Source organism: Bombus flavifrons, chromosome 4, assembly GCF_040668555.2.
Source record: "Bombus flavifrons isolate JBK064 chromosome 4, iyBomFlav1_principal, whole genome shotgun sequence".
NCBI classification, from domain to species: domain Eukaryota; kingdom Metazoa; phylum Arthropoda; class Insecta; order Hymenoptera; family Apidae; genus Bombus; species Bombus flavifrons.
The window spans coordinates 12,660,484-12,687,426 of record NC_138445.1 but is presented as its reverse complement, the minus strand read 5'-3'; the positions used below and the strand labels follow the sequence as shown (position 1 = coordinate 12,687,426).

Sequence of the window (26,943 nt, the reverse complement as noted above, 5' to 3'; positions counted from 1 at the left end):
TCCGACGAAGTTGAACCTTCGTTTGCAGGTTTCCGCGACGCGTAGAAAAGAAAGAACGAGGGAGAGCGAAGAGGAAACGACAGGAAGTTGGCCTCGTCGCTGGAATAATAGCGACGCGTATAGGTTCGCAGAAGCAAGTAGTCCCGCCTCGCATTTCCACTCGTTTCGTTGAAATTAACGAGTCGAGTGTTTGCCAGAATCGGGGGAAATGTTGCCTCGGCGAGTGTTTGCTTTGATATTGGCCAACTTTTTCCACCTATCTCTTTCTCTCTCTCTCCCTTCTTCCTTCTCCCTTGCTTTTTCTGGCTGTGATTTTTAACACGAACAGAAGTAACTCGACCGGCAGAAAGAACTGGCAGAACTCGCGCCAAAAAACGTGTTCCTTCGCGATTAATCGACCGGCTAATTCCGCGGAACTATCACCGATCATCGGGAGTGGAACTTTTTTAATTAAACCTATGCGCGATCGATCGACTGGATCCAGGGCGCGAGAATACGGGGGCCACTTGGGAAATTTAATTTTCGAAAGAACCGATAAAATCGCACCAACAACGGGTCGTAGGAAAATTCGGCCGAAGCCGGCTACGAATTCTGTCAGAGGGGCGTAAAACGCGCCGGATGAACGTGAAAATGCAGGCTTCCACCTGAAAGAAATTTTTTATGAAAAACGATCCAACCGTGTTGCCTTCATTTTTTCTCCACCCCAAGGGAAGTTCTCATTCGAGCGTTCTTTTGCCCTCTCGCCTTTCGATCGACGCGTTCGAATCAACCCTGAAAGAAAGGCATCCACCGTCGTCTGGTATTTCGAAAGGAGCAGAAAGAGGCGGAAAAACGTCCGGGATGTGCGGTCTAAGCAGTAAATAACCGAAATTGCAGACGCGGATGACCGTTCTAATTCCTGCGACGGGCAAACAGTTTGATTAGCGAAAGTCCGCCGCCTCCTGAGAGACAGCTTCCCTTTTTCCGGTAACGAGAGAGCACGGGGAGGAGAAGGTGGATAAATAAAGAAAAAGGAAACGATGGGCATGGCAGAGCCGGAGAGAATAGAATATAAGAGAAACGAGAATAAGGTGTTTTCTTTAATGGATGGGGAAAAGAAGAGATGGAAGTTGAGGGCGACGGAAAAAGAAGGAAAAGGTTCAATTGCAATTGGAGTGCGAATGGTACGGAAAAAGAGGAAACGCGAGTGGTCGAAAGGTCAGTAGACTCGACGTGTCTGGCGAGCTGCACGAAATCGGTAACAAACATGCCGCGAAATCTCCTCCGACCTCTTCGCAATCTCATCCGCTGCACCGTCCCGGCGGCCGTAGGTGTTCGGAGAAAAGAGGATAACAAGAAGTGAAACTCAATTTCGGCTGGCTTGTATTTCCGTCTTGCGGGCGAAGGAAGGAAGAAGGGAACACGGGAAAAGCGTTTCGCAGTCGTTTGTTTCAATATTTTGGAGCGGCAGTGTGTTGCCGATAGGCGAGGAACCTCGTGGATGTTGAAACGTGACTCGTTTACCCGCGATTACCTCTTACGGGTCGATAGATCTGATAATCCGACGGATCGTGGATAACGATGGTAGGCTGCTCTCGTTATTCGTTAACGAAATATTAAATAGGGAAAGAGCGAGGGTGGATGGGGGCACGACGCGTTGTTTGTTCGGAACGCGACAACGGTCAATTATGCAGAAGCAATACCGATCGATGCTCGCTCACCTGCATGCTGGTTCACCGACGGTCTCGAAAAACAGGCAGGTACCACCGTTCATGCAGAAGTCTCCAGCTATCGGACACGGCTGCTCCTGCCTCGGCCAGGCCGCTGTCGCTGCAACAAAATCAGAGAAAATATATTCGTCAGCATTGGGAACGGAATGCGCATAAATTCCGCGAGCTCTTCCGGCGACCCTAAACCTGATCCTCGTCGATACGACGCTTCCCTGTTCTATTCTCGCCATTTTTCCTCCCTTCTTTTCCTTCTTTCTTTATCCCGTTTCTTTTCATCGTCGACTTTCACACGATCGCGAGCTTTGGCCTCGTTTACTCGCGCGATTAAATCGCGCTGCTGCTAAAGCTTTGTCCGCCGCACGAGAAAATGATATTCGCGCTCGCGAAGCGTGGATCGTGGATTCCGGGCGAAACCGTGCATTTTCATTTCAATCGGCCTGCATGCGGATTAGTCTTTAGTATGCAAATGGAACGGCTGCTAAGGAGGAAAGCCGAGGATGCGAGAAACGACTGGATTTATGAAGAGCTTAAAACATTCTCCCCTTTTCTCCTCGTCGTTTCCCGTTCCGTTTACCCCTTTGCCGATAATCATAGAAATCGAACGACGCGCGACACCAAAGAATCGCTGCCTCACGAGCAACAGAGTGTCGAATGCTTGGCCGATTTCTCGTTGGCGAATCCGTCCGGACCGTAACCTATAAATTTCTCAGAGAGCCGCGTAATGCCGCGGCAGACCGTAATTCCTCACTGTCGTTTGTCGTTGTTCAAACCGTAATGCATAATGAATCTAGCCGCTATCTTGCGCCTCGTCGTGAATACCGATTAATCATTGCTTTGCATGCATCTGCTACGGAAATACGTTCTAATGACGTGATACAATCTTCCATACTTTTGGTGTATCGGATCGTTGCTGGTGTAGACAACGTGTTGAAAATCGATGATTCCTTGACCTCTACGTCGTTGGCGAGTCGTTCGAGAGCACAGAGTATCATCGAACAGCGTCAGTTCTTTCGTTGGGGTTTTGGTTTCGCGAGAGGCACCGGACACAGTGATGAATCCCGAAAGAGCAGTTTCAGAGCAACATTGAGCAAAGAGCCGCGGGAACCATGCACAGAGCGGCCGTGTGCAATGTATTAAAAATCGTATAATGAGTTTGAAAGCGTGCAGAGCGGTCAGAGCGGAGTAATAGCGTCCGAAGCAGCAGAATGCGACGTGGCGCGGTGTGGCGAGACGGAGAGCGCGTTCGCGTTCGTGCGATGAGCTTGCAAGCGCGTACACCATTATTACACTCGGATTAGTACTCGACCATTCGGACCGGTATTACCGAGCGCAGCTTCAACTTCGGAAAGCTCTCGAGTAGCTTGTACGGCCGGCTTTATCCTCTCTCGCTTTTTCACCCACTATCCGCCGCCGTTTTAACCTCATCCAACGCATTTCTTCTCATTAAATTCCTAACAAGCTGAAGACATTTCGCGGTCAGAGTAGCTCAGTTTTTTGCGCTATCGAGAGGAGGCGATTAGAGCGAGGCATAAACGGCAGATCGCGTTGAAATTTTAATCTTCTACCGGTGTTGCTCGTTTCAAAGTTTCCGGCTTCCCTTTGCTAGAGATCGGATACAAATTGCAGTTGCGAATCGCGTTATTTTGCGGAAGCGACGAGATACTCGAATTGCACCGGATTTCCCTTGATCCCGGTTTTGTCCTTTTTATTTAGTTGGAAGAATATTCATAGCGAAAAGGTGCAGGGAGAGGTGGAGAATTACCTATGCTGCCGGGATCCGGAGTTAATTGAAGACTGGCTTCGTCGTTTTCCTTGTTTTTCGATGGCAGCGTCGAATCGCGAAAGTTTGATCTCTCTGCCGGTGGCGCGAGCTTCTTCCTCGCCGGTGCGGAAAACATTCTGTAGCAATCTTGTGGAATGCGAAAGTTCGTCGCGCGAAACAGGGTTAACAACGGCGGGAACGAAAGAGGAGAAAAGTTTAGATGAGGCGAGAATCGAGTTTGAATCGCGGCTATATCGATTTGGTTCGACAGCAGTCGCGTTTCAATTCGTTTCTCCGTTTTGGCTTGTGCGATGCGACTTTGCGCGCGTTTACGGGATTCGACGAAAACGCTAAAACTTTTTCGGGCGAAAAATAGGAAAGCTTATCAGCCAGGATGTCGCGGTCGCCGTGAACACGACAAACGAGAGGTTCTTCGATTTACCGACCGGTTTGTATCTCGAAATTTCGCGGCGCTCGTCCTTCCACTCCAATATCGTCGGTGCCTTGCCATGCAAAATCTACTCTTGCATGGCTCAATCGTGCGACGAGAATTTTCCAAAACGATTGCCGGTACTCGTGTGCGACCAAAAGATCCCACGATGGACGGCATCCATTTACCCGGGCGTCGATCTTGGACCGCGAGTTGCGAGAAAACCTCAATCTCTGGAAATTCCAACAAATTTCTCTACCTTGCTCTACCTCTCAAATAACTTACAGCTTTTCGGTGAATAGGTGCGCCGTCTGGTTACGGTACCGACGTCTGTCGATTTTTTCCCCTGATGAATCGAAGCTGTAGCGAGGGCAGAATCATTAAAATAAGTGCCCTGAAGTATGCGAACGTGCTGCTTAACTTTTCCCTATAAAGTCGAGAATTTCATTTGGAAATAGCGTCGCTGGTAACTAGATCGAGCAAGTTGTTAAGGTACAATGAAACTCAATGGGAAGATTTCCAGCTTGTCTACTTGCGTATGTGCGACATAATCAGCATCGCTGTATTCTTCAAGCTTTTTACCGCCATAGATCACCCCAGAAATTTACTGGTATTTCTAAATTAATTTCCACGATATTTCTTCTTTTTGGCCTTTAAACGCCTCGTAAATTAACGTTTACGCGAGAGGTGTTTTTCGATCAAGAGGTAACCAGTGCGTAGTGGTCGAGGCAAGCTTGTCGTGCGTTTATTTCACGAATTTTCCAGGTGAATAGAATTATCTCTCATTAAGAGAGCCGCTATAGTTAGCGAAGCGTTCTCGGTAACAAACAGTTTTACCGTTCGCTGTTTCTGACGCGTGTAACATTGTTTGAATACCATTATCCCTGTCGATGTAACATCAATCGGTGTCGCGGATGCGTTTAGATAGCCTCGACCAGCTGTTTCGCTTCACGCGCGAGTCTCTATGTTGATACGTCACTCTTCGACGTGTTTACGGTCGAGTGTTGAAATTTTTGACATCGATACAGGGCTTTTTTCGATCTGGCGTTTCAACCGGCCTTTGTCCGCGTTTTGATCGTACCTGTCGCGACAATTCCCGTGTCACAACTTTTTTCCCCCGTTTAATACAACGATGCTCGCGGGCTGTGTAACTTTTTGATACGACAACCAGCCACGCTTGCTCTCTCTCGTGTTCTTGTTGCTTGAACGATGAACGCGTTTAGCGGCAGGAGAATTAGTTTTGAAAATCTATTCTAGTTATCTGCGCTAACTGGCTGCACATGCGCGCGCTAATTAAGGCTAACACGCTGGATTCTTCTGCCCCATCCTCTGTGCTCGTATTTCAAGTATGAAATACGAGTTGTTCGTTCTTCGAGCGTGCGCCGAAAATTGCGGCGAAAACTCGAGCAGGCCCGCACGGAAGCCGACCAAATGATGAAACTTTTAATCTGCTCTGGTCGCGGTGCTGTCGGAACCGCGAGACACCCGGGAAAAAAAATTCGGGAGACCAAATTATACGACCTGTTCTCGTCGAGAAACGTTGTTCCAATTACATCACAAAGTGCGCCGTTAGGCACATTGATGTTCCCCGTTGCACGTTCCGCGAATAAAACGAGTAAAATAATTTTTCCAAAACGGAAAATTACGGTATCTATTCAGGATGACGAAACCTCACTTTTACACACGGATAAAATACGACGAACGAAAGTTACATGATTTTAGTTAGAACAAACTGACGCATCGATGAAAGTTTTTCGAGCGTGGTCCATTTATATCTTTATATTTTTACAGCGAGTGCGAATAGCATGGAAGAAAAATCTGCTATCTCGTTTAGGCAACGTTTCGATGGACAGGTGTTCGAGCTGCCGGAAGATGAGAGAACGCGCTTTCATCCAACGCTAATTTGCATCGGCAGTGTTCGAAAATAGGTGCGGACCGGAGGCGGTACGTAATTAAGTCGGATATAATTGCCCTAATATATCTGTTCGCGATGGTTTGCGGCTCGGCTGGTCGCGCACGCGTACGGTTCACACCGTTGAACACGGTCCAGAGTCGGTCCATTTGCGTTTCCAAATATCGTGTTTCAAACGCGAGGCTGCTCCGCTCTATTGGCTCTCGCAACGACTGTTACCGCTTGCGACGAACGAATCGACTCGCGGCCATTCCCATCCCGAGAGAAATCGGTGCCCTCGACTGGTTTTGTTGCTCGTCTTCGAGCAGAACTTTATCATTTCGTATTTCGCCGACGTACGACTAATACGCTACGGGATCGCGTAAGTGGATTTTAGCTGACGTTTCGCGCGTTCCATACGTCTCTAACGGGGTAAAATGATTCGGGTTACGTGACTACGCCGGTGTCCTTTGAGACAGAAGGAAAAAAGTAGCCTTCCAAAGAAGCGAGAGAAAAATCCGGACGAGAGCCTTGCGGAATCATCGCGCTCGTCCACGTCTGGAAGAATGAAATTGTGAAGTTTCAAAGGACCCTCTGAGCTTTAAGCACCGTCCACGGATCTCCACGTGATGCTTTACCGAGCGAAATTCTCCTCCCCTCTTTCACCTGCAATTCTCCATCCCTTCTCTCAGGCCGCTCGTGCCCCATCTGCGACCGTCTTTACCCTCTCGCTCCTAGTCCGTACGTTCTTTCCCTTTGTTGGGGTAGATTCCTTCCTGTCGCTAGAAAAAGTAAATTGAATAGATCTAGCAAACCGTGCAAAAGGAAGAGTCCCGCGGAAGTGAAGAAGAAACGACGGAGGAGAGAGTGAGACCAGATCCTCGCACACGCACGTCGCGGAACCTACCGAGCGAGAGCACGTCGTTCCTGTTGCTGCGACGCTTTCGAGCCGACTTATGAGATGTCTACGACGTAGCTCCGGGATACGAAATTTTAACATCATCGACGATATCTAGGTTTCTGTCTGTTCATCTTCTTCTCGGCGGGATCGAAGGCGAACGAGCGGAGGAGCCAGCGAAAATCGGGTTTGTACGAAGCTGGTAAGATTCAGGTACATGGCAATCGTTTTGCGGGCTGTTTGCAAAGAGATTGCAAGACGGTTGTTTCGTTCGTGTTTCACTCATAAGCGAAAGAGCGCAATTTTCGAAGAGAACGGAGCGCCCTTACATCATCCTCGTTAAAGTTTTATGGCAGACGTATCGCGCGTTCACGGATAAGACCATCGCCCGACCAGGCCATTGCTCGCGAGTCTTTTTAAGAGCGTCTCTTCCCACAGGATGGAACGAGTATTCTCGCAAAGAGAATTTTCGCCACAAAGAGAAAGAACTAAGAGTTTTCGACGGGAGAAATCTTCCATCAACGGAAACAACCGGCCGAGCGCGAGTATCCCCTTCTCGATGCAACTCGAGGCGCTGTCGCTTTCCGCCGCGCTTCGTAAACCTCTGGCTCTGAAATTTTATCCACCGTTTAGTTTTGATCTTAGCTTTCCTTTCTACTCGCCAGTCTTTCTTCCTTTGCAACAATTTCTCTACCAACGTTGTATACTCACGGAAATTTTCTTCTCCTCCAATCTGCGCCACGTTCGAATTCCCCATTTGAATCTGTCAGTCAGCGGAGAGATTTTTGAATGGCATTTTTCTGCGAGCCTTCCCGAGGCAAATACCGTTCTGCTTGAATTTTCGGAGACACTTTGGTTTATAAGAATACCAGAGGAGCGCAACACACATAGACACACACAGAGTGAAAGCACATAAAATGGGCACGTCTGCTCGATATGACCAGGCCAATACTCACCAGAACGTTCTCGAGAACATCGCAAATCCGGTAGCTGGCCCGATCAACGATCCGGTTTAGATTATTTTTCAGACATCCGCCGCGTGTATTCACTCGTATCGCGGCAGGGGAGAACGATTCAATAAGAGCGCGATATTGCTGACCCCGGCTAATACAATCTTCGATTCTGCTTGGAATTTCAAATTCACCGACTGCCCGGTTATCGCGATCGCCTGTTTCTCTCTTTTAGTCGGACTCGCGGGATTGTTAGCTCTTGCCTTTGGTTCGGAATGGGCCACGCGATTTACACCGTCGACCACAAAGGCAGCACGGGCAAGATTAAAGGGTTACAGACGTAAGATCAATCTCTAGAACAGAGGCGGAAAATTGCTCGAATTTTCGTTCGCCCGTTTTCCTTTCTCTTGAAACTCGTTTCTGCCGGATATCGTATTTCTTCCACTTTCGACGCGTCGATCCACCATGAATTTCTATCTGTCCCTTCTCGCGGTACACACCGGAGCATCGACAGGTTCTCGCGAGTTTCAAATCACATTCACGTTTCCGCTTTGTTCCTTTCCTAGTAATCAAACAGTCTGCTCGCCACGCTATCGCGCTTCCAATTTATCCAGCAGCCAAGTACCGGCGGACAAAAGATTTTTGTTATACCGCCTTTGTTGTTCTCTCGATTTTACGAATTCGTTCGACGACCGTTGCAGCCAGCGTTTGCAGAAAATGTCTTGCGCCGTGTACACGCTTTCAACCGTCTTTTGTTCGCGGAGACACGCTTGAATTTCCTGGAAAATCCACAGGGACGGGAGAGCTTGATATGCGGGCGGGAGACGATAACGAGTTGCGATCTCCTTCTGCGAGCTTGGACACCGAGCGTCCAAGCGAGTAGACGCGAAATTTCGTCCGTTGTCGGACCGCACAGAATCCTCCGTATCGGACACTATACTTCCGTTTTTCTCGTACTTTGCTCGCAAACAAAGTGGAGCTGCGCGCGAAGCTTGCTCAGGGTGGCTCGGTTGTTTGTCTTCCATTAGCCTCGCTCGTTTTCGTCGAAAGTAATGCCCTCCGGTTAATTCGCTTTGACGACACGGTCGCCAAGGGTCGTTACGCGACATCTCAATTCGCGCGACAACCGAAAGAAATTGATCGACCGTTTCAGATAAGTAACTTTACTTTATTTCTCCAGTTATTTCGTTCCTCGGAAGCCATTTAACCAAAGTGGAACGATACGAGCGTGTTCCGTTGGACGAATTCTTTTCGACAACGAGCCAACGTTTTCGCGCAATGAACGCTGCTAGCACTCGCGATGCGGGAAACACGGTCAAAGACGAAGCAGAGGGAAACGTAGGCGAGAGCGAGCGCGGAGAATAAGAAACGGGAGGAAAATCGTACCGTGCTGCGGAATTCAAAGGGACGGGAAACAATGGAGCGGCTGCCGTGCTGTACGAATTCTTTCGCGAATTCATTTAACGATGTAACTACGCGATGAGAAACGACATTTTGCCGATGAATGCGCTAACGTAGGACAGCAGCGCCGGGTGCACCTGCCAACGGAATCGGCGTGGGGATGCACGCGATTGTACGCTTAAGGACAACCCGCCTCGGCCTTGTTTCGTCAGCCATTTTTTCCGCAAACGAACTCACCTTCCTATGCTGCTCTGCGTCTATTTCCATTTCGCTCTTCCACGATTTTCTTTTTGTGATATCGGCCGTCGGAATATCATCAGCCGTCCGCGTTTTCGCTCTGCGTGAATTGCGGCGTGTAACTTTGGGACGCGCAAGCTGGCGATATATTGTTAACGACACCGAGATGTGTGTCAAGAACCGAGTCGGTTGATGTCAAAAGACCCTCCGCCGGTGGAACGTAATCTGGAACGTTGCTTCAACGTTGTCTCCTCCTCGGAATCACACGGTGGAACAGTGGAGGTTCCGGTCTCGCGCACGTCAGCCTGATTTCCTTTCCGTTTGTTCTAGACAGTTAGCTTTTACGAGATTCACGAACAACCTTTGATTATTCTTTTCATACGACAGTCGTAGGTGGAACGATTTCGAAGATTGATCAAAGTCGCAAATCTACCTCGCTAGTTGTAAATTTCAAAAGTTACCGTTACACCGCCACTTCTTTCTTTCGTTTATTCGTTCTTTTTTCGGCTGCCACTCTTTGGCGACTTACTTTTCGTTTCGTGTCCCCGTTGAACAGACAGATTGCTTGCTAATTCGTCGCTGTTCCGGTATTCCACCCATACGGTGAATTTCTTTTTACGTCAATTAAGTCGCATGTCGCGAACCGGCGATTTGATTTTTCGCAAGACGATATCTCGCATTCTTTGATTAACCACCCCATTCGTCGGGCACGTACATCGCGGAGCTACTCAACGTTTTGGAAGTTTGATCATCGTGATCGAGTGAATCCAATCGCGCTCTCCCAACGACAATAGCTGGCGAGTATTGAATCAACAGCTCGTTTGCTTTATTGAATTCTGACAATATTGCCGGGTAGGGTGATAGATAGTCGGCACGATACACCGGGACGAGCAACTAATGGCTACTCTCAAATTAATAGGGAACGCATTAGAATGTGTAACTCGTCGCGGTATACACGTCGTGCGGAAGTGATTAAAATTGATCCTGCAATCAATCCGCGAACGGCACCTATCGCGCGAAACCGATTTAATCGTGTTTCGTCCGACTCTCTGTTCGCTGTTTCAGAAAACCTTTCATAGTCATCGACGCATGACCACTCCCCCAATGACCTTCGTTCTAGCGGCTAATAAATGGATTATGCTTTCCTCGCTTGTGTTTCGTTCATCAACGCGAAACAGAGTTTCCTATCTCGTTCCAAACGATATTATAATCAGATTGAACGAACATCGTATCGACCACCACGGACATTGGATGCTGTGTAGATTCGAAACAGATACGTGACGTTCGCGTTCCACCCATAGGACTGTTGCAGCGAAAGCGCGCTGTCGTCGTCGCGATGAGAAATCGGTCGACTGGCTCGTATCGGCGACATTCACGAAGGCGGAGTGCCCCTCGGGTAATTCCGGTATGCACAGGGCTCGTAGGATGCGACGATCGAGAGTGACGCAAGCCTTGGCAACGTGTGCAGCCGCGCAAAATTCTCACGTGACGCGTGTTTCTATCTTTTTGCACGGATTGCTTCGTCGCTAGACATCGCCGCGGCGCGTCGCACTGCTACGGTGCGAAAGGCAAAAGGAAGATTGTACCCCCAGGTGCCGTCCCTGGGGTTACTGCAGGAAAATGCACTTCTCTCTGTATCTAACCAGGCACTCAACCGTGCGTGCCTTCTTCTGTGTATCTTTCTACGTGCGTCCGTTCGCGATCAAAGATCCGCGAATGTCTTTTCCCCCGCAGCGCCGCTTTACAGACGCTTGCTGCTTCGCGAAAGGAAAAAAAGAAAATTTGGGCCGACGCCGCCTCCGGCTGGATTCCTTTAGATAAGTTGGCTCCTACTCGCCGACTAACGCGCGGATGTAAATTTCGAGAAATAGCAAACTCAACGCGATCTACGTGGTTTGTTTTCACTGAGAGAATCCCTCTCGCTTGCCTCTCGTCTGGTCTAACGCGGGTCGCTTCTACTGCGGAATAACTAGGAAATAATCTAAATCCCAGGTATAACACGGACCAAGTACGCTCCGTTCTCCATTGGAAAAAATGTCGCTTCTTTTATGCCTGCCCGGCACTAATTTTAAATTAACCAAGTATAATTAGACAATTCCGGGGATTCTTTAATTTCGGTACAACGTAGGTGTTTTAGTTTTCGAGCTAATTTAAGTTCCTGCATAGCCTAGATCTTCTATTATTCCAGTCCTGCTGCGAGTAACCTGAATCTACCCTATCTTATCGTTACACGGCGCACAGTCTAGATTCAACATATCTCGAAGGTAATGCGAGTTCTGCGCAATCTAGACGTGCCCTGTTTCAGGCTTCGAATTTTCTCCAACCGTATTAGGCCTAACATACGTTCAACAAAGTATAATCCAGCTCCATCTTAATTCGGTTGCCACGTAAACGGAGAAGCGTCGGAAGTCTTTCTCTATCGATCGAGCCGGGTACTTTGAACAACGCACAACCCAGCTCGTGACCCGTCTATTCCGCGACGCGTAATTTAGTAATGCGTTTTTTTTTGTCCGTCACGTGAGTGACATTAATAAACTGTGTGTCGTGTCGGTGGTCGGCCATTAGTCTTCGACGGTAAAGACCGACAGGCGGAGGCAGGTTTCTTGTCGATCGAAAAATCGAGATAACTCTGACAGTTTAATCAAACACTATATTTTCATTCTGTACAGGCGCGATGTAATATTTGCGCGCGCGTATATGTACCATCGATTGTATAGCGTAATTTATTTCAAATGCGCGCACACTCGTGAAAGGGAAAGGCTCGCGAAGCGTACGCGCGATATCTTATCATTATCCCATTTAGCCGAGCCAGCCGGGAACAGAACGCATCGTATTCCTGCTACAACTTTTTTCCCCATTCTGTGTCGAACAGCCAGCGTTGTTCGGTACTAACAGGGTCGCCAGCTTCAACCCTTATCGCGCGTACGAAGTAAATATCGCGTGCTCGACTCGAGGGTCGTTCAAAGAGACGCACAAAGAATTTTCTAATGGACCTTACAGGTTCGATTTCTCTATTGAATCGCAGTTCTCGCGGAACGAAGCCTTGTAACCAATCAATCGCGTAGTCGATATTCCCGGGAATATCGGATGTTAATCAACGATGCGTACGAACAATTATTTTAGAGGTGATACGGCCGAAAATCGAATGGAGCTTCGAAATAAAATTTTCACAGGCAATCGAACATAGGTGCACGCACACGCACGACCGCCTGCCCCGACGAAAGGAATTGCCGACAATAAATGCTCATCGATATTCGCGGTCGCATTTTTCCGCAATTATTGCGCTCGAGAATTCTGTTGCCGGTCGATTCGACAGGAGAATATTAAATATCTCGATGTTCCGTGGTCGACAGGCTTTCGCATAAACATAGCGGTAATTAGTTTTCCTAGGATTTCATTGGCTATTGCGTAGCCTTGTTTCGCGCCAAATTTCCCACTAAGTAAATTAACGAACAGCCTACGGAAATGTCCCAGCTTTTCACTCACTTTCCGCATTTTTTCCTTGGAAAATGCGATTCGCTGCCGGGCAATATTTGTCAGACAGATTCCACGTTCCTTGAAAGGATCTTTTCTACCCTTTCCAACTTTCATTCGCCTCGGATGGCAAATTAGCGTGGACGCCGATGGTACTTCGTTAACGAACCCATCGCGCAGGAACGATGAAAAATACCAAGCTTCCCTCTGGTCGCCATAACTCGATCGATAAAAGCAAGATTTCTCACGTACAAGCAAGTCAAAGACGAAATGGCCCGAGTAGCCGCGGGCTGATACTCGACAAGTGAAATAAGTCCGTCAGTAGTCAGACAGATTCACGAGCGCAATAGCTTTCGGTAATTCGTAACCAATGGCTTCTGAACGATGAAATAAAAAAAAGAAAAAACTTGTCAGAGCTAAACTAAGTTATCAGTATGGTTCTTGTACGACAACCTATTTCTTGCCTTTACGAGGTACGAGGCTGTTACGAGCACCGGCGAAGCTCTGTCGGTTGATTTCATCGTTGAGGGCATTGTCGATACACGACGAACTCGCTGTTCGATCGTACTTGAACGAACACCGCGTCGATGACGTACGAAGACAAAGTGATCGCAGAGAAGGGATCGATCTTTATTTTCGTTGTGAATTATTTCGAAATAGCGTTGTAAATTGACAGGACTGTAAGAGCTGTCTTCCAGCCTGGAAAAGCATGCGACATGTACAGAAGAGTTTGCAAATTTGGATCGGTATCGACACATAGATAGCTCCGCTGCTTTTTATCTCGCACATCTCAATTCGACTCGATCATAGCGAAAAGCGTCAAACTGGCGCAGCCAAACTGCAGCTCACGGAACACGATCTTATGGTACGCGAAACACGATCTGGCGCGTCTGGCTTCATATAAAATTCCATACGTTATAAGCCTGGAGCCCGTCGTTCTCGATGCAGCCGGTGACGTACACGTCGTGGCCGGTTATCGCGCGAACATCGCTCGCTCGCAAAAAGAACTCGTCGATCGTGCCCGCTTGGGGAGACGAGTTAATGCTTTTACCGCTCGCTCAAAGCTCGTACACGCCCGTACTCTACGCCGCAGCCGGTTGCTCTATCGTTTCTCGCTAGGCAACAACTAGCTGACCGACGACGCGGTGGAAAATCAAACGGCTTTCGCGGAATCAACCTTTTGATCCTGCGATTGGATTGCCAACCGAGTGGCTCGCGCTTTTCTCCGACAGTCGATCAACAAATAGGATTCCGTGTTGTTCCGTCTTTTTTATCTAGCGCGCGTGCTGCAGATACAATTTGATGATTCGTCTGTCTACGCGTCGTTTCATTCGCGGTGGTTTCGATTCGATTCGTCGGAGCCTCGTGACTCGGATCGGCGGAACTCGCAGGGTCGCAATTTCTATTTCGCGAGACAAAAGGGCGAAGAAGAGGCGTAGCACCTTGCCGGGCTACGAAATGGTTAGCCAAACTGTGAAAAATCGAAACAACTTTGCAGCCTCCGTGGCATCCAAATGGCGATAAATAAGCGATCAATCGTTTTTCTTTGGTGCTCGTTAGAAAACGGCAGCTCCCTCGATAATTAAACTGTTATTTCGCAGTCGAAGCTAATTAGCAACGCGATATAAACGAGGTCGAGCAAAAAGCAGCATCACCTTCGGAGAATATTCGCTGCTGATAGCGGCTCTCGTAACTGCAAGCTTTTACATAATACTTCTTGTTTGTTCTTCCAAAGAGAACGAGTATTTCTTTCCGAAGAAACGGAGAGGTTGTCGAATCCCCGCGTTGCGCCTTACGGCTAATGGAAACCGGCGCTGCGCGTAGACGATCATAAACGTTTCAAGAATCGTTCTTTATATCGAGAGGGAAACAGACTGGGCGTAGAGGCGGTTGATGATGGCGTTGGATGCATGCGCTGTTTCGCGCACCAAACAGCTCTATTCTATTCGATTCGTTCGGTCGCGACTCCCATTGTAGAGACCCAGACTGCGCACGAAATTTCGCGCCACGTCCCGCACGTTACGTAGTAACGATGGTGAATGTATGCACGTTCTCGCGTCTATGCCGGAGAGCTAAATCGCGCGCGGTTTCTGCATCTGCATCGCATTACGCTCGGAATTGGCCGACGAATGCGATTGAAATTCGTTGGAGTGCCACTTCGCGGAACGAGTTCGCGATTAAGCAACAATTCGACGCTGTTGCCTCGCACTTGCACGGATTCTCTGCCGATCCTTTGCACAAAATGTTCCATCCTCTTTTTGGGAACGGGCGTCTAAAGCGAGCGCGCTCACGTCGAATCTTTCGTGCCGCGATCTCGTTGCGGCGAGAATCCAACGGGTTTCCCGTTCTGTCGGACAAGTCTTCGAGTTTTGCTTAGACGAACGTGTCGCGAGATCGAAGCGGGACGACGCGCGTATACGAATTTGCTCGACACCAAGCCCGATCATCTAATACGGGCTATGCCCGATCACCTAATACGGGCTATGCCCGATCACCTAATACGGGCTATACCCGATCGCCTAATACGGGCTATGTCCGATCATCTGTTAGAATTTAATCTTGGAATTAAGATTAATAATCTGTGGAAGACACAATGTTTGTGTTGAAATAATATAATGTGATATTTATTAAACAATTATTACAGTGAATATAAGTAAGTGCTGTGGAATGTAGACAGTTGGCTAGTTATTCACAGACTGACTTGCTTAGTGACCCATGGCCCTTGAAAAGGTTTAGAACCCCACTCTCTATGCAGTAATGAGTGTGACCTGTGTGGGTGTCTGTGTGGCGTCACATGTGCCACAGAACCTTCTACCAGGTATGTAAATATGAAACCGGAATTTTTGTATAGAAAATACACGTTTATTGTATGAAAATGATTAAAAATATTTTATTCGAAGTATTGCCCATCGCTAGCTATACATTTTTCTCACCTGTCTGGCAATTGGTGGATGCCACGCCAAAAAAACTGTCGCTCTTTTGTGGCAAACCAGTCATCGAGCCATTTTCGTACATTTTCGTAAGAAGTGAAATGCTGGTCAGAAAGTGCGTGTCCCATCGATGCAAATAAATAGTAATCGGATGGAGCCAAGTCTGGCGAGTAAGCCGCGTGCGAAAATATTTCCCAACTGAACGCTTCGATCGTTTCCTTGATCGGTTTTGCTGTATGCGATGGTGCATTATCACGAAGCAAAATTGCTTTGTGTTGCCTTTTTTGATATTCTGGTCGTTTTTCACGCAAAGCTCGATTCAAATCGATCATTTGTTGTCGGTAGCGCTCAGTATTAACGGTTTCGCCAGGTTTTAACAACTCGGTGGTCTTTTTCGGTGGTCTTCCACGTTCTTCGTTCCTCGCGTCAAAATTGCCACTTCTGAATTTTTTAAACCACTCAAAGCACTGTGATTTACCAAGAGCATGCTCACCGTAAGTTTCGACAAGCATTCGATGCGATTCTGCAGCAGTTTTCTTCAAATGGTAACAGAAAATCAATGCTGTCCGCAAATCGTAGTTTCCAGGCACAAAATTTGTCATGTTCAACGCTATTACAAACTATGCTGTTGTATGAAACTTGTATTGTTCTGAGTCAAAAATGTTTGTGAGATGTCAACAAAAGCTTTTGGCATCAATGACGCAGTTTAGTGATAACTACATTATCAGCTATGGCCATCTATAGGCAAATTCCGGTTTCATATTTACATACCTAGTAGTAGCTTCTCGACGTGCCCATCGAGAATGTTCCATCCATATCCTTACGCTTCTTCCGCCGAATTCTCGAAAGAGCATGCACGTGCTAGCCGCCATGGTACATCTCACGAACACGCACTAGTGGGGATAGAGCTGGACAACGAAGGAAAGAATCCGTACGATCAATCACCTCATCCGTATGCGATTAGTATCGTTGTATTCCAACATCACCTAATACGGGTTATGCCCGTAGTTGTAGGTTAAAGGGTTAAGTATGTTATCACTTATATCCAAAGAACTGGATATATGAATTGCATTATAAAATAAAGATAAAAGTGCGAATAATCAAAAACATTTTATTTCATGGATAAAACACGAAGCAACCTAGTACCATTCGACAATTATTACTCGCGATACCAACGGCTGTTTCGGCAAGTTCGACCAAGTTTGTATCATGCGAATTACCGCCTAGATGCGGATAGTTTAAACGAAGGGTCGCGAAGGGCTCGTCGAGACGAACGGTCACGATGGGAGGCGTATTTCTCTCGCGACAGAGTTTCCCAGTGTTGCGTAGACCATACTCATCGAGGCAGACTCGCTAAACAGACTTCCTACTGCTGTTATCGCATAATATTATTCATGTCTTTCTGGGTCGTCAGTTGCGGGAAGCGTCGCTTCGAACCGACAGCGCGTCTAATCCATCCGAACAACACGCAGACGATTACGAGGTGTCGGGAAATTCCTCGAGGTTCGTTTTAAGACTGTTCAATCACTCGCGGAGAGACGCGATCGCGAGGAAGCACGCCAACGGGAGTCGTAAATTCCCGTTACGATTAGATAATCGACGCCGCGAAATGATCGATCGCCTATTTCGATTAGGATAATAGAGGTGGTTTAATTAAATATGACACTGATATAACAAGTTATAAATCACAGTTTATTCCAACAACTTTGTAAAGAAGATAGTTACGCTGGTGCATATGTATAAGATAAGTAAGTACTAATCTACGGGTGTAAACCCGGTCAAAGGATGTTGACTGTTTGAATGATGGAAAATCAGTGAAGTTCGGTGATGATGCTGTGGCGGAGGAAAGCTAAGAATGGATGTGTCTAGCGCACGGGACCATCGGATTTGTTAGTGACGATTTTGGCTAAGAGAGTGAGGGAAATAGGCTTCGTTGTTAATTGGTTATTTGCTATGGTGGTGGGTGAGGAAGGATGCTAGCCGCCCTCGAAGTAAAGTTTCTAGTGGGAGGCCTCATACGTGAGAAAAGGCAACTGTCTCGTGTCAACCCGTGGTGGACGATAAACTTAAGGAAAGAATTCAGCGAAAGAATATCTGTTCGGTTTGAAGGACCTCGACTAGGAAATTCCTGAGATTTATGGAGGGTACTTGAGACTATTGAGGGTACGCAGTAAGGATCCGAAGACATCTGGCTGCCATCTTGCCCGCGGTGTGTGGCCTGGTTTAGGTAGAGTGTTGCCCGACGCAACAAAGACGGATGTTTGAATTTTTCTAGCAAAACAATTGGGCGAAAGATGTCATAGATCGTTCGTTGGGAGTTTTAACGTTATATGCAGCCTCTCGATTCCTATCGCAACGATTTACTATCCTCGACAACTTGGTTCCCACGACCGCGTCAACGACCACGAGAGAATGCAAAATGATAGGTTGCACGGTTCGCTCTGCCGTAGCTGGAAATATCGTTGACGGAAAATCCCAGGTGGTAGGAGGATGATCTTTCGCTATGTGTATTGCGTTTTTCTTTCGTACATGGCGCCGAACTTTGCTGCGGTGACGTGCATAATATACCGTCAGACCTGGCAAGTAGTACGGGTAAGTGGTATGAGCGACGTGTAGTCAGACGGAGCGTGTGCCGCTCCATTCCACCGAGGACGGTTGTTTATTCGTCGTTGCGAAGACAGGCCCCGAGAAATCGCGCGCGACAAGTTTTGGAGTTTCCAGCAGAGCGCGCATCTTATACGCCGAGACAATGCCGCGAGCCACGTCGCGCGTAACGACCCCCGGAGAGAGATCGTATTCGTTACACGGCGAAATGCTTTGCACCGCGCTTATCGCGCCTTTCCTGCAACATTCGCTAACGATATTCCTCCCGTGTCTCGTTTTTTAAGCGTTCACGTTGCCTCGATGCGAAAACTCGCGATTTCTTACGACCTCGTAAAATTTAACTTTTAAGAGAACCCGTAGAAACGAGAAGAAATTTTAGGAGAATCGTGAGCCAAGAGGCTGCTGTCCTAATCGATGTAACGTTCTCCGCATAGTAGTAACGTGGGTCGAGGCCGCAGTGTCTATCAATCTGCGTTTAATTAATTCCTTAGGAACAATCAGCTTTATATCCGCGTCAACACGGCACCATGCCAGTGGATGGCTATCGCCGTTGTCCGTAGCGTTCGCGATGCTCCACGCAGAAGGAGTTTACCTTCCGCTCATAATTGTTTCTATTTCGACGTTTCGTCGCCCCTTCTAATTGCCTCTGTTCCTTGTCTCTTCGCCTCTGAAAGCATTAAACGGACTCGAGCGATTCTCCAGCACCGGATCCTCCGTCCGCTTCGCTCCGTTATCGTTATCTGGCGTATCAGTATTTAACCACGGTCATTAGCCGCGTCTCTGTTGATCATCCACTCTCCTCGTTTCGTCGTTGCTCGCTCGAGCGAGAACTTTGAAACGATCGATGTTCGAGCCACATCCGCTGCCGTTCAGGGCCGCTCTCGAGGATATCGGAGGCTGGACCGGGAAACGACTCTTTGTCCGACGCCGAAAGCGCGCTTTCTTCCACCGATTCTCGTGGTCGGTGAAATCGTACGCGCGGATAAATTGCCCGGGCCGCTGTCTTGGTTTTTACAATTTCACGGTTTCTGGCTACGCTGACGCGAGCATTCGCGTACCGTGCAAAAGAAACTCGTTCCTTTCCTCTGGCCTCGGCTCACCCTCCGCCCTGGGTATTTGACCGGTCGAGGATTTCTCTCGCGGAACTTAAGCACGAAACCTTGGCTTTTGCGCGATTCGCGTGGCGACGTGTGATCCGCAACGTTTATTTCGTCCCCTCGACGACTACGACGACGAGTTTTTCCAAGTGCTCGAAACTCGTCAACGCTTCTAACTGCGATATCGATAAACCGGAACAGCTAACAAGGCAAACGATGGAATTCCAACGGTTCCTTGGAGGTTCGTTAGATAGAGAACGCCTTGCGATGCACAATTTCGCCGATCTGCGGCTACAACACCGATGGCTGGCGCGAGTCGGCTCTTTCCGACTAAACGACGCGGAACGCGCGCGTTATTGTATCAAGTTACACCTCCGTAGTAGTAAAGCGTGCCATTGCGACTGCAACGGCAATTGTTAAAACATTGTGCAGTGGAGAGAGCGCTCGGGCCACGAGTAGGGCACGAACATTCGAGTCGTAGTAAAAGTTTGTGGTAAATGTTATTGCAGTCTAGCTAGCGCGCTGTTCGCTCTTTCGAGTAACTCTAGGCTTATAAACATTACCACAATCTGTTACCGCAATCGAGCAGCTAACCAGTAAGGAAACAGAAGTCACGGCCGCGGCGCGTCGTCGAAATGCCCTCGAGCGTGCTACCGACCGTAAGAATAAAAGGGCCGGTCGAGGAAAACGTGTCGAGTGATTGTTTGCCAGAGCACGTTCTTTCCATCGAGTTCACCGGCGTCTTCGGGACGAAACGATCGCGATCGCTTCCTTCGATCGATCCTTACGTCGATTCGATCGTTCGTATCGTCGCTCGTTTCGTTGCTCGAAGCGTAGTGGAGGGAAAATGCGGGTAAATTCCGCGAGAATCAGGACAACGTTCCATCGTTGTGGGATTTACGAGCCGGTCGAATGTACGCGAGTGTACACCAAAACGGGCAGCTGACCCGCCATCAGCAGTTCAGAGCTATATGAAACCCTGACGTGGCTGGCAGGGTTGTAATTGTCGCCCTTTGTCCGTCATACGAGCTCGCAGTGCCTCGGTGGCGGTGAACCGCAAGCTTTCCCCGCCTTGCTGGAACCGAGCGCCGGCTGCGCGGGCATTATCGCATCAGGTGCTTAATCCTAACTTTATCACCTACGTCTATCGGCCCACTTCTGGAATGGATCTTTCCTTTCATCGCTATTCCCGATATCGTTCCTCTTGCTGTCTCGATATTTAACCAATTTTTCAACGATTATCGTTTCTTCGGTGCTACAGCTAACTTTCGAGTATTCCATATGTACGAACGATCCTTTGTACGCTGGTCTCGGTCCGTTTCGCTTCACGTTCGGTATTTTCGGCGAGGAATTTCTCGCACCAACACCAGCAATTCCTTCGAATTGATCCCGTATCGTGCTGGAAATTACAGCACACTGTAAACTGAGTTACGCGTTTGCAGTACGAATTTCACCGCGGTCGAGCTTCGCGTTTTTCCCGGTCTAGCTGTTACCGCCACGGCTGCATTTCTCAGTTGGCATAAATACCCTGGCGAAAAACGTCTACCAAATGTTGCAGGTATTATGAAAACCCATAAACTAAGGTTCCGCGCGGTGGCCTTCTGCTCGAGGTCTAGCCGGCTGTCGATCGATAAGCGCCAATGCTAACTGTTTCAGACGTTTATGCACAACGTGGTGGTCGCATCTTTACGCGAGACGTCGACCGTAAAGGATATACCACCGTGCCAGTGAGCCGATACTCGCATCCTCCGTGGACGATCGATTATCGTTTCGTTCCAGACGTCCTGACCGAGTTTTCTACCTACACTTCCCTTTCATACGTATATCTTCCATCGCATTGCGAGATAAATGAAAAATTACTCACCTTTCCAATCGTACATTTATGATTTCCGTTTGCACCGCGTTCAACTTACGTGACATAGCCCAAAAGGGATCGAAAGATGTTTTTATATTCGCCTTTTATTGCGCGATATTCCCTTTCAGAACGTCACGCGATCATGAATGAAAAAAGAAAAAAAGAAAAAAAGAAGGGAAAAGAATGATTTTCATGGCGACAATAGGGTCATCGAAATGTCGCAGGTTGCAGAGCAGTGTATCGTGAAGTCGCGTCCCGTTACGCGTACAAAACGCGCGCCTCTATTTTTTCGAGGATTCAATGGAGATTCCGCTGCGGGTGCACGCACCATCGGAGTTATGACGACAACGAGTGAAAACTGAAGCGTGCCGTGATGTGCCGGCAGGTGTTCGCCGATCGATCGATCGATCACCGGAAATCCAGCCGGCATCGAACAAAACGCGTCTCTCGTTCTCTTTGTTCGCGAACGTTCCTCCTCCCGTTTTTGTATCGACGATCGACGCTCGAATAACGAAGCTGCCGTGTTTTTAAGGACGCCAGAGTATCGTGTTTCTGGAGTATTTTTATTAATGAGATAGATAGAGACAGACATCGATTTGTATCACGGAATAAATAGATACTCCATTCTCGGTTAGCCTCTCGTTTGTTACAAAGATGCAACCGTACGATATGTACGCGTACACGGAAGAATCGATGATACTCACTGGTTTCCGAAACTCTCGTATCGTGAGCGACTAGAAGCTGGGCCGCGAGTGAGGCTCGATGACCGGAAGTACTCTCTGCTACGCACTCGTATCTGCCGCTGTCCTCGGGTTTCGCGGAGGATATCACCACTTTCGATCTCCGCCTGCGAACAGATAACGTGATATTCATTAGACTTTCAAGACCTTGTGCCTATATAAAAGCAAAGTTTACGCCATCGACACGGGGATTTGCGATAATCGTTTGCTCTCGTAATATTCAATGGAAACGCGGCCAGATAGCGGATTAGTTCGTTTATTATCTTTCCAACAAGTACACGAATATCGAGGTGGCGTGGACCGAGCTCGCGTACCTTTCTTCGAGTCCCGGGAGAAGATTCCGCAAAGTTCGGGCAAACAGGAAGTTTTGCCTGCGCTCCCAAGGATCCAAATACACTTGCCTGCGAGCTTCCATGGGGTTTAGAGCGGTCTGAAATTTCTGGACTTCTCTATCCGGGAAAACTCGTTTTTCCGTATGAAGAAGCCGAAACTTCTGCCGGGGAGCTTTCGAACTTGCCCTCGAGACGCCGGCAAATTTAATAACTTTTCAAACACTGCGGATTACTGCCGGCGAAATTCCCTCGTAACGCAAATATATCGATAACGATCGATGCGGTTCCCGACGTGTTCTACCCACGTCACGTTTCTCCTCTGTTTTATCTCGAATTCCAGATTATTTCCTAAGCTACGCGTCGAAACGTATGAAAGCCGCTTAGGAAAATCGTTGCCGCCAACTTTACGCGCGATCCGTGCTCCTTCGGGAACGAATATCGAATAGGAAAACTACTAAACTGCAAATACTCCGCTTCGACCAACGATGTTGGTTTGCAGTTGCCTCGAGACGTCGATGCGTTGGAAATTCGAAAGAGTGGAGCAAGAGAGCAGGGACAACGGAGTCCGGTAAATTCGAGAACAGGCAGTTGTTGGCTTGAGATAGAAATGCAGAAGCTGGCAAGGTCGGATCGCCGGCAAGCAGCGAGGAGCGTGGCATTTCCGATCGCGAGGCAAAACGTGAGTTCGTCCTGAGATAGCTCCTTAAATTGGAAGCGATTCAACCGACTCTGGAATGGTCCCTTGTCTCCTTTCACTTGTCAGAGGAGTTTCTCGATGGCCCTGTATTACGCCGCAATCTAGCGAGTCCACGTACTGGGACTCGGAAAGTTAACGGACCGAAGAGAAGAGGAGCTTGATCGTAAATCCACAGTCGGCTGGAATTCGCAGTCGGAATTTCAAGGGTGGATCTTCGATTCTGGCCGAACATGTCAGACACCGGCCTTTTTCCTCTTCGTTTCGATAATTTTCGTCTTGGTAATTCTACACCACGTTCTTAAGAATCTCGATGAAAACGTGAATCGAAGAGAAGTAGAAAGAAAGAGCCGGTAAGCTTTTTGGCGGTTAAATGACGCGAATGCCACGCGCTGGCGCCATAATCCTTCGTCGATCGAATGCCACGATGGCTTAGAGGAGCTGTCATTTCGAATTGGTTTTCAAGCTTGGCTGGCGCAATTTTGAAACCGAGATAGGATAAAATGGACAGCGCCACTTTCCACTAATTCCAGCATTTCAACTGCAGCGATGATTAACGAAACGCGTGCGCAAATCGCAATTGGATCGAACGCAATATCCGTGCCCGTTGCGCCGTGAACATCCGGAGAATAATCCCTTAATTGCGGCGAGATCGATGTTTTCTCTGGTCCGTCTACGCTGTTATTAATTTCGCTATGTTGTCTCCTCAGCGAAACTCCACCCAGCTAACAACCTGTCTCGCACAATTTCATCCGACGAACGTTCTTCTTCGATCTGTGCGTCGCGATCGTGCTCCACCATCCACCATTCGATCTACCATGTACCGTAGGAATCGAATCGAGGAATTTCGCATCGAGAACGACCGCTTTCCAGAGAGAAAGAAGCTTGCTCTTTGCTGCGAGTTCAACCGAGATTTCGCGGAGCGGGAAGTTTTAATTCGCCAGCTCTCGGGGCGGATCGAAGCGTGACGAAAGAATTGAGAGATCGCCGAAACGGATCGAGGGACGGGGTAATTGCCCTCTCAGGTGGAAGGCCGAGAGGAGTTAAAGGTAATGAAAGCGAAGAGTAGTGCGGCGAACACAATTTGCGCGGCCCCTGCATTAACTTCAACTTTTTTCCTTTACGGTCGACCTTTATGCGCCTTTTACGCGATGCCTTGGTTCCACGGTTTCTTCTCGTACACCCCGTACGCGTGTTTACATAAATGTATGCACGCGGCCGATATCAGAGGATGAATACAAGATCAGCGGTGTTTTGCATTCAGGAGCTTGAATTTGCCGAAGCTTCGCCGTAAGCTTGTTCCCCGTCGTTTTCTATTTCCTACCATCGGCAATCTTACATTCGAAAGATCGATCGACTAGAAATTTTCCAATTGCAACGTCCTCGGAGGACGAGCATTTTCCGCAACACCCACTCTTGTGCCAGATGACGACCGACGGTTCCGAAAATGAGATTTTCATTGGCATCGTTTGTCGACCCTTTTCTCTCCCTTCTTTTCGATTACCGAAAAGCGGCAGCCTCCGAAAGGTCTGGAGCCGCACAGGTCGTAGCGAAAATATTTGCACGAGAGTGGAGCGCGAGCGAGAGCTAAGGGCCACACGGCTTGTCGTCTGTTCATCCCCTTTAAGCGATTTCGCATGCGAGCGTTCACGAGATACGGAGATACACAGTGAACGAGAGAAACGTTGGCTGAAGAGAAGAAGAGCAGGCGAGTGGGGAAGGAAGGACGAAGAAGAGAGAAAGAGAGAGAGAGAAAGTCTGGTGCGACGGTCACGGGGAACGAGAAAAAAAGAGAGGCGGAGAATGGTGGCGCGAGAGGAGCAGACGGAGAGGCGGTGGAACCACGCGCACGCCATGGATCCAGCAGAGAAGGGTTTCTAATTTGGTGCCGCGGCAAAAATCGACACTCCGTCTAGACTACCGCTACTCTCCGGTTAGTAGACGCGTATATATGCCACCGTGAGAGAGAAGAAGCTTCCAGGAGAATTCGACCGACGGAGAATGAGAGAAAAGGAGCGAAATAGGGGGAAGGAAGAGGGTCGGGCGGAGAGAAAGAAAGAAAGAGAGAGAGCTGGAAGCATGGGCCGATGGAGAGGGATAAACCGAGATTTCTATTTATGTATTCCACCTCGTTCATGAGTCGGTCCGTCTTTCGCGCTCTTCTTTCATCTCGTTACGTTTTTGCGGCCGGTTAGCCTACCGATCCTCCTCCCTGGCCGTCGTACCGCCACACCGCCATCCCTCCGCGAACCCCTTTGACGCGTTCCAAAGGGAATCGATCCACGAGGATCTTGTAACGACCGGCTCAGGCGAATCGCCAGCTACGCCGCGCCACGCCGCTTCCCGAACTCAAGGCCGTCTGCGGAAATTTCCTCGCAAAGTTTCCGCGCGAGGAGATAGCCTAGCGTGAGTCGACGCATCCGGACACCTTTTTCATCGAGTCCCGCTTTCGCTCTGGAGCCTTTCTGCTTTTAATTACTCTCGGCGAACGAGGATTTTTCTGGGATAGAGCCGGGAAATAAGTTGGAAAGTTGCTTGATTACCGGAGAGAAACTTGGGAGATCGATTTTCAGTCGTAACACGTCGATACGTCACGTCGATAGCGTCGCCGCAGAAGACGTTAATATTAGATGGATCGCGGAAATTAAAAGATCGGAAGGAACTTACGGCGGAGCTGTTCGTTGCGTTGCATCAAACGGGAACTCGGTTACCCGGTTCGGATAACTTTCAAAAACGTCGCAGGCTTTCGATTATGGGTACTCCGATATTCCGCAAGGTGATGTCACAGGCGTGGAGATTAGGCGGTAACTCGGAAGCTTAGCAGGCCAACCGCCTTAAGAATGGATTTTACGATCATCCTAAGTGAATGCAGCCCCTCCTTACTCCACGAGATAAGTACGAACGCGCTACGAGTACCTATACGTAACTTCCCCTTAACGTTTCAATAACGCGCCTCATCCTGACTTACAATCCCTATATCACTATAACACCAAATAACGCTTCTTGTACTTTGCACGAGTATCCCTCGTTCCAGCCACGTGTTAACTCCACCTCCGCCGACGCTTTTTCTCATCATATTTTCCCGTTGATCGCGTAACGAACGGGACCCAATTCACATCGGCTGGCTCGTAAATCTCGCTCGGCGCAATAACGTTCGTCAAATCGTCGTTCAGCCCACGTACTCGCCTACGTCTCGCGAACAAAAGCAAGTGCGATCGCGCCGTCGTTACGCGATCGTTTGCCGGCACGTTAATTCGATATCGTTGATCCTCGATATCGGATACACGCTCGTCGAACGTTTGCTATTTTTGCTTCGATTTCTTTATTTCTATGGACCGTGTGTTTCTACGTTCGCCTACTTCCGGGCAGAATTCACGGCTACTACCAGCGCGCTCGACGAGCCGCGATAAAACCGAAGCTGGACGTCGCTCGTACCACGCGATGTTACGAGCGTCTCTAGCGCAATTATTGCCAGACTCTCATAGAGAAATTCATTTCCGCGACACGTCCCACGGTGCACCTTTCGTTTATTAACGTTCCACCGGATTTAGACTGTCGCGCTAGATCCCCTTCTGCCATGTCCCTGCTGGCCGTGTTATCAAAACTCGTTCGGCCGACCCATTCTGTCTCGCGATTAATACGAATTACGCATAGCCCGTTTTCCGCGGCTTATTTCGGCTGGTAAACCCGTGGCCTGCATTAGAGATAATAGCCGCGCGGCACGCTTATTTGTACTTGTAACGCTGCTCTTTCCCCGTTTTCGCTGGGTCGTAATTGAAAAACACACGTAGCGTTTAATCGCCAGCAAGTAGAAATTGATAGTTCCGAGAGCATCCTAAAGTCAATTAGCCACACGGAATTTCTATGACAAAGCGACTTTCTATTCGAAATTAAATCTAGAGTAATCTCTGACAGGCTTTTCGCTCGCGTCGTTTCGTC

General features: G+C 48.5%; 1 protein-coding gene across 2 annotated transcripts in view; it reads right to left on the bottom strand.

The window, feature by feature from the left end:
* vn (membrane-bound neuregulin protein vein) overlaps positions 1–26,943 on the bottom strand; it is a 198,524-nt gene that overhangs the window by 39,696 nt on the left and 131,885 nt on the right. For both annotated transcript variants that reach the window (XR_011172800.1, XM_069110959.1), the window contains 2 exons: positions 21,943–22,085; positions 1,701–1,809 (listed from right to left, as the gene is read on the bottom strand). Coding sequence is in view for 1 of the 2 variants with exons in the window: in XM_069110959.1 (XP_068967060.1) it covers positions 1,701–1,809; positions 21,943–22,085 (252 nt within the window). In the remaining variant the exon portion in view is untranslated. The remainder of the gene's footprint in view (positions 1–1,700; positions 1,810–21,942; positions 22,086–26,943) is intronic.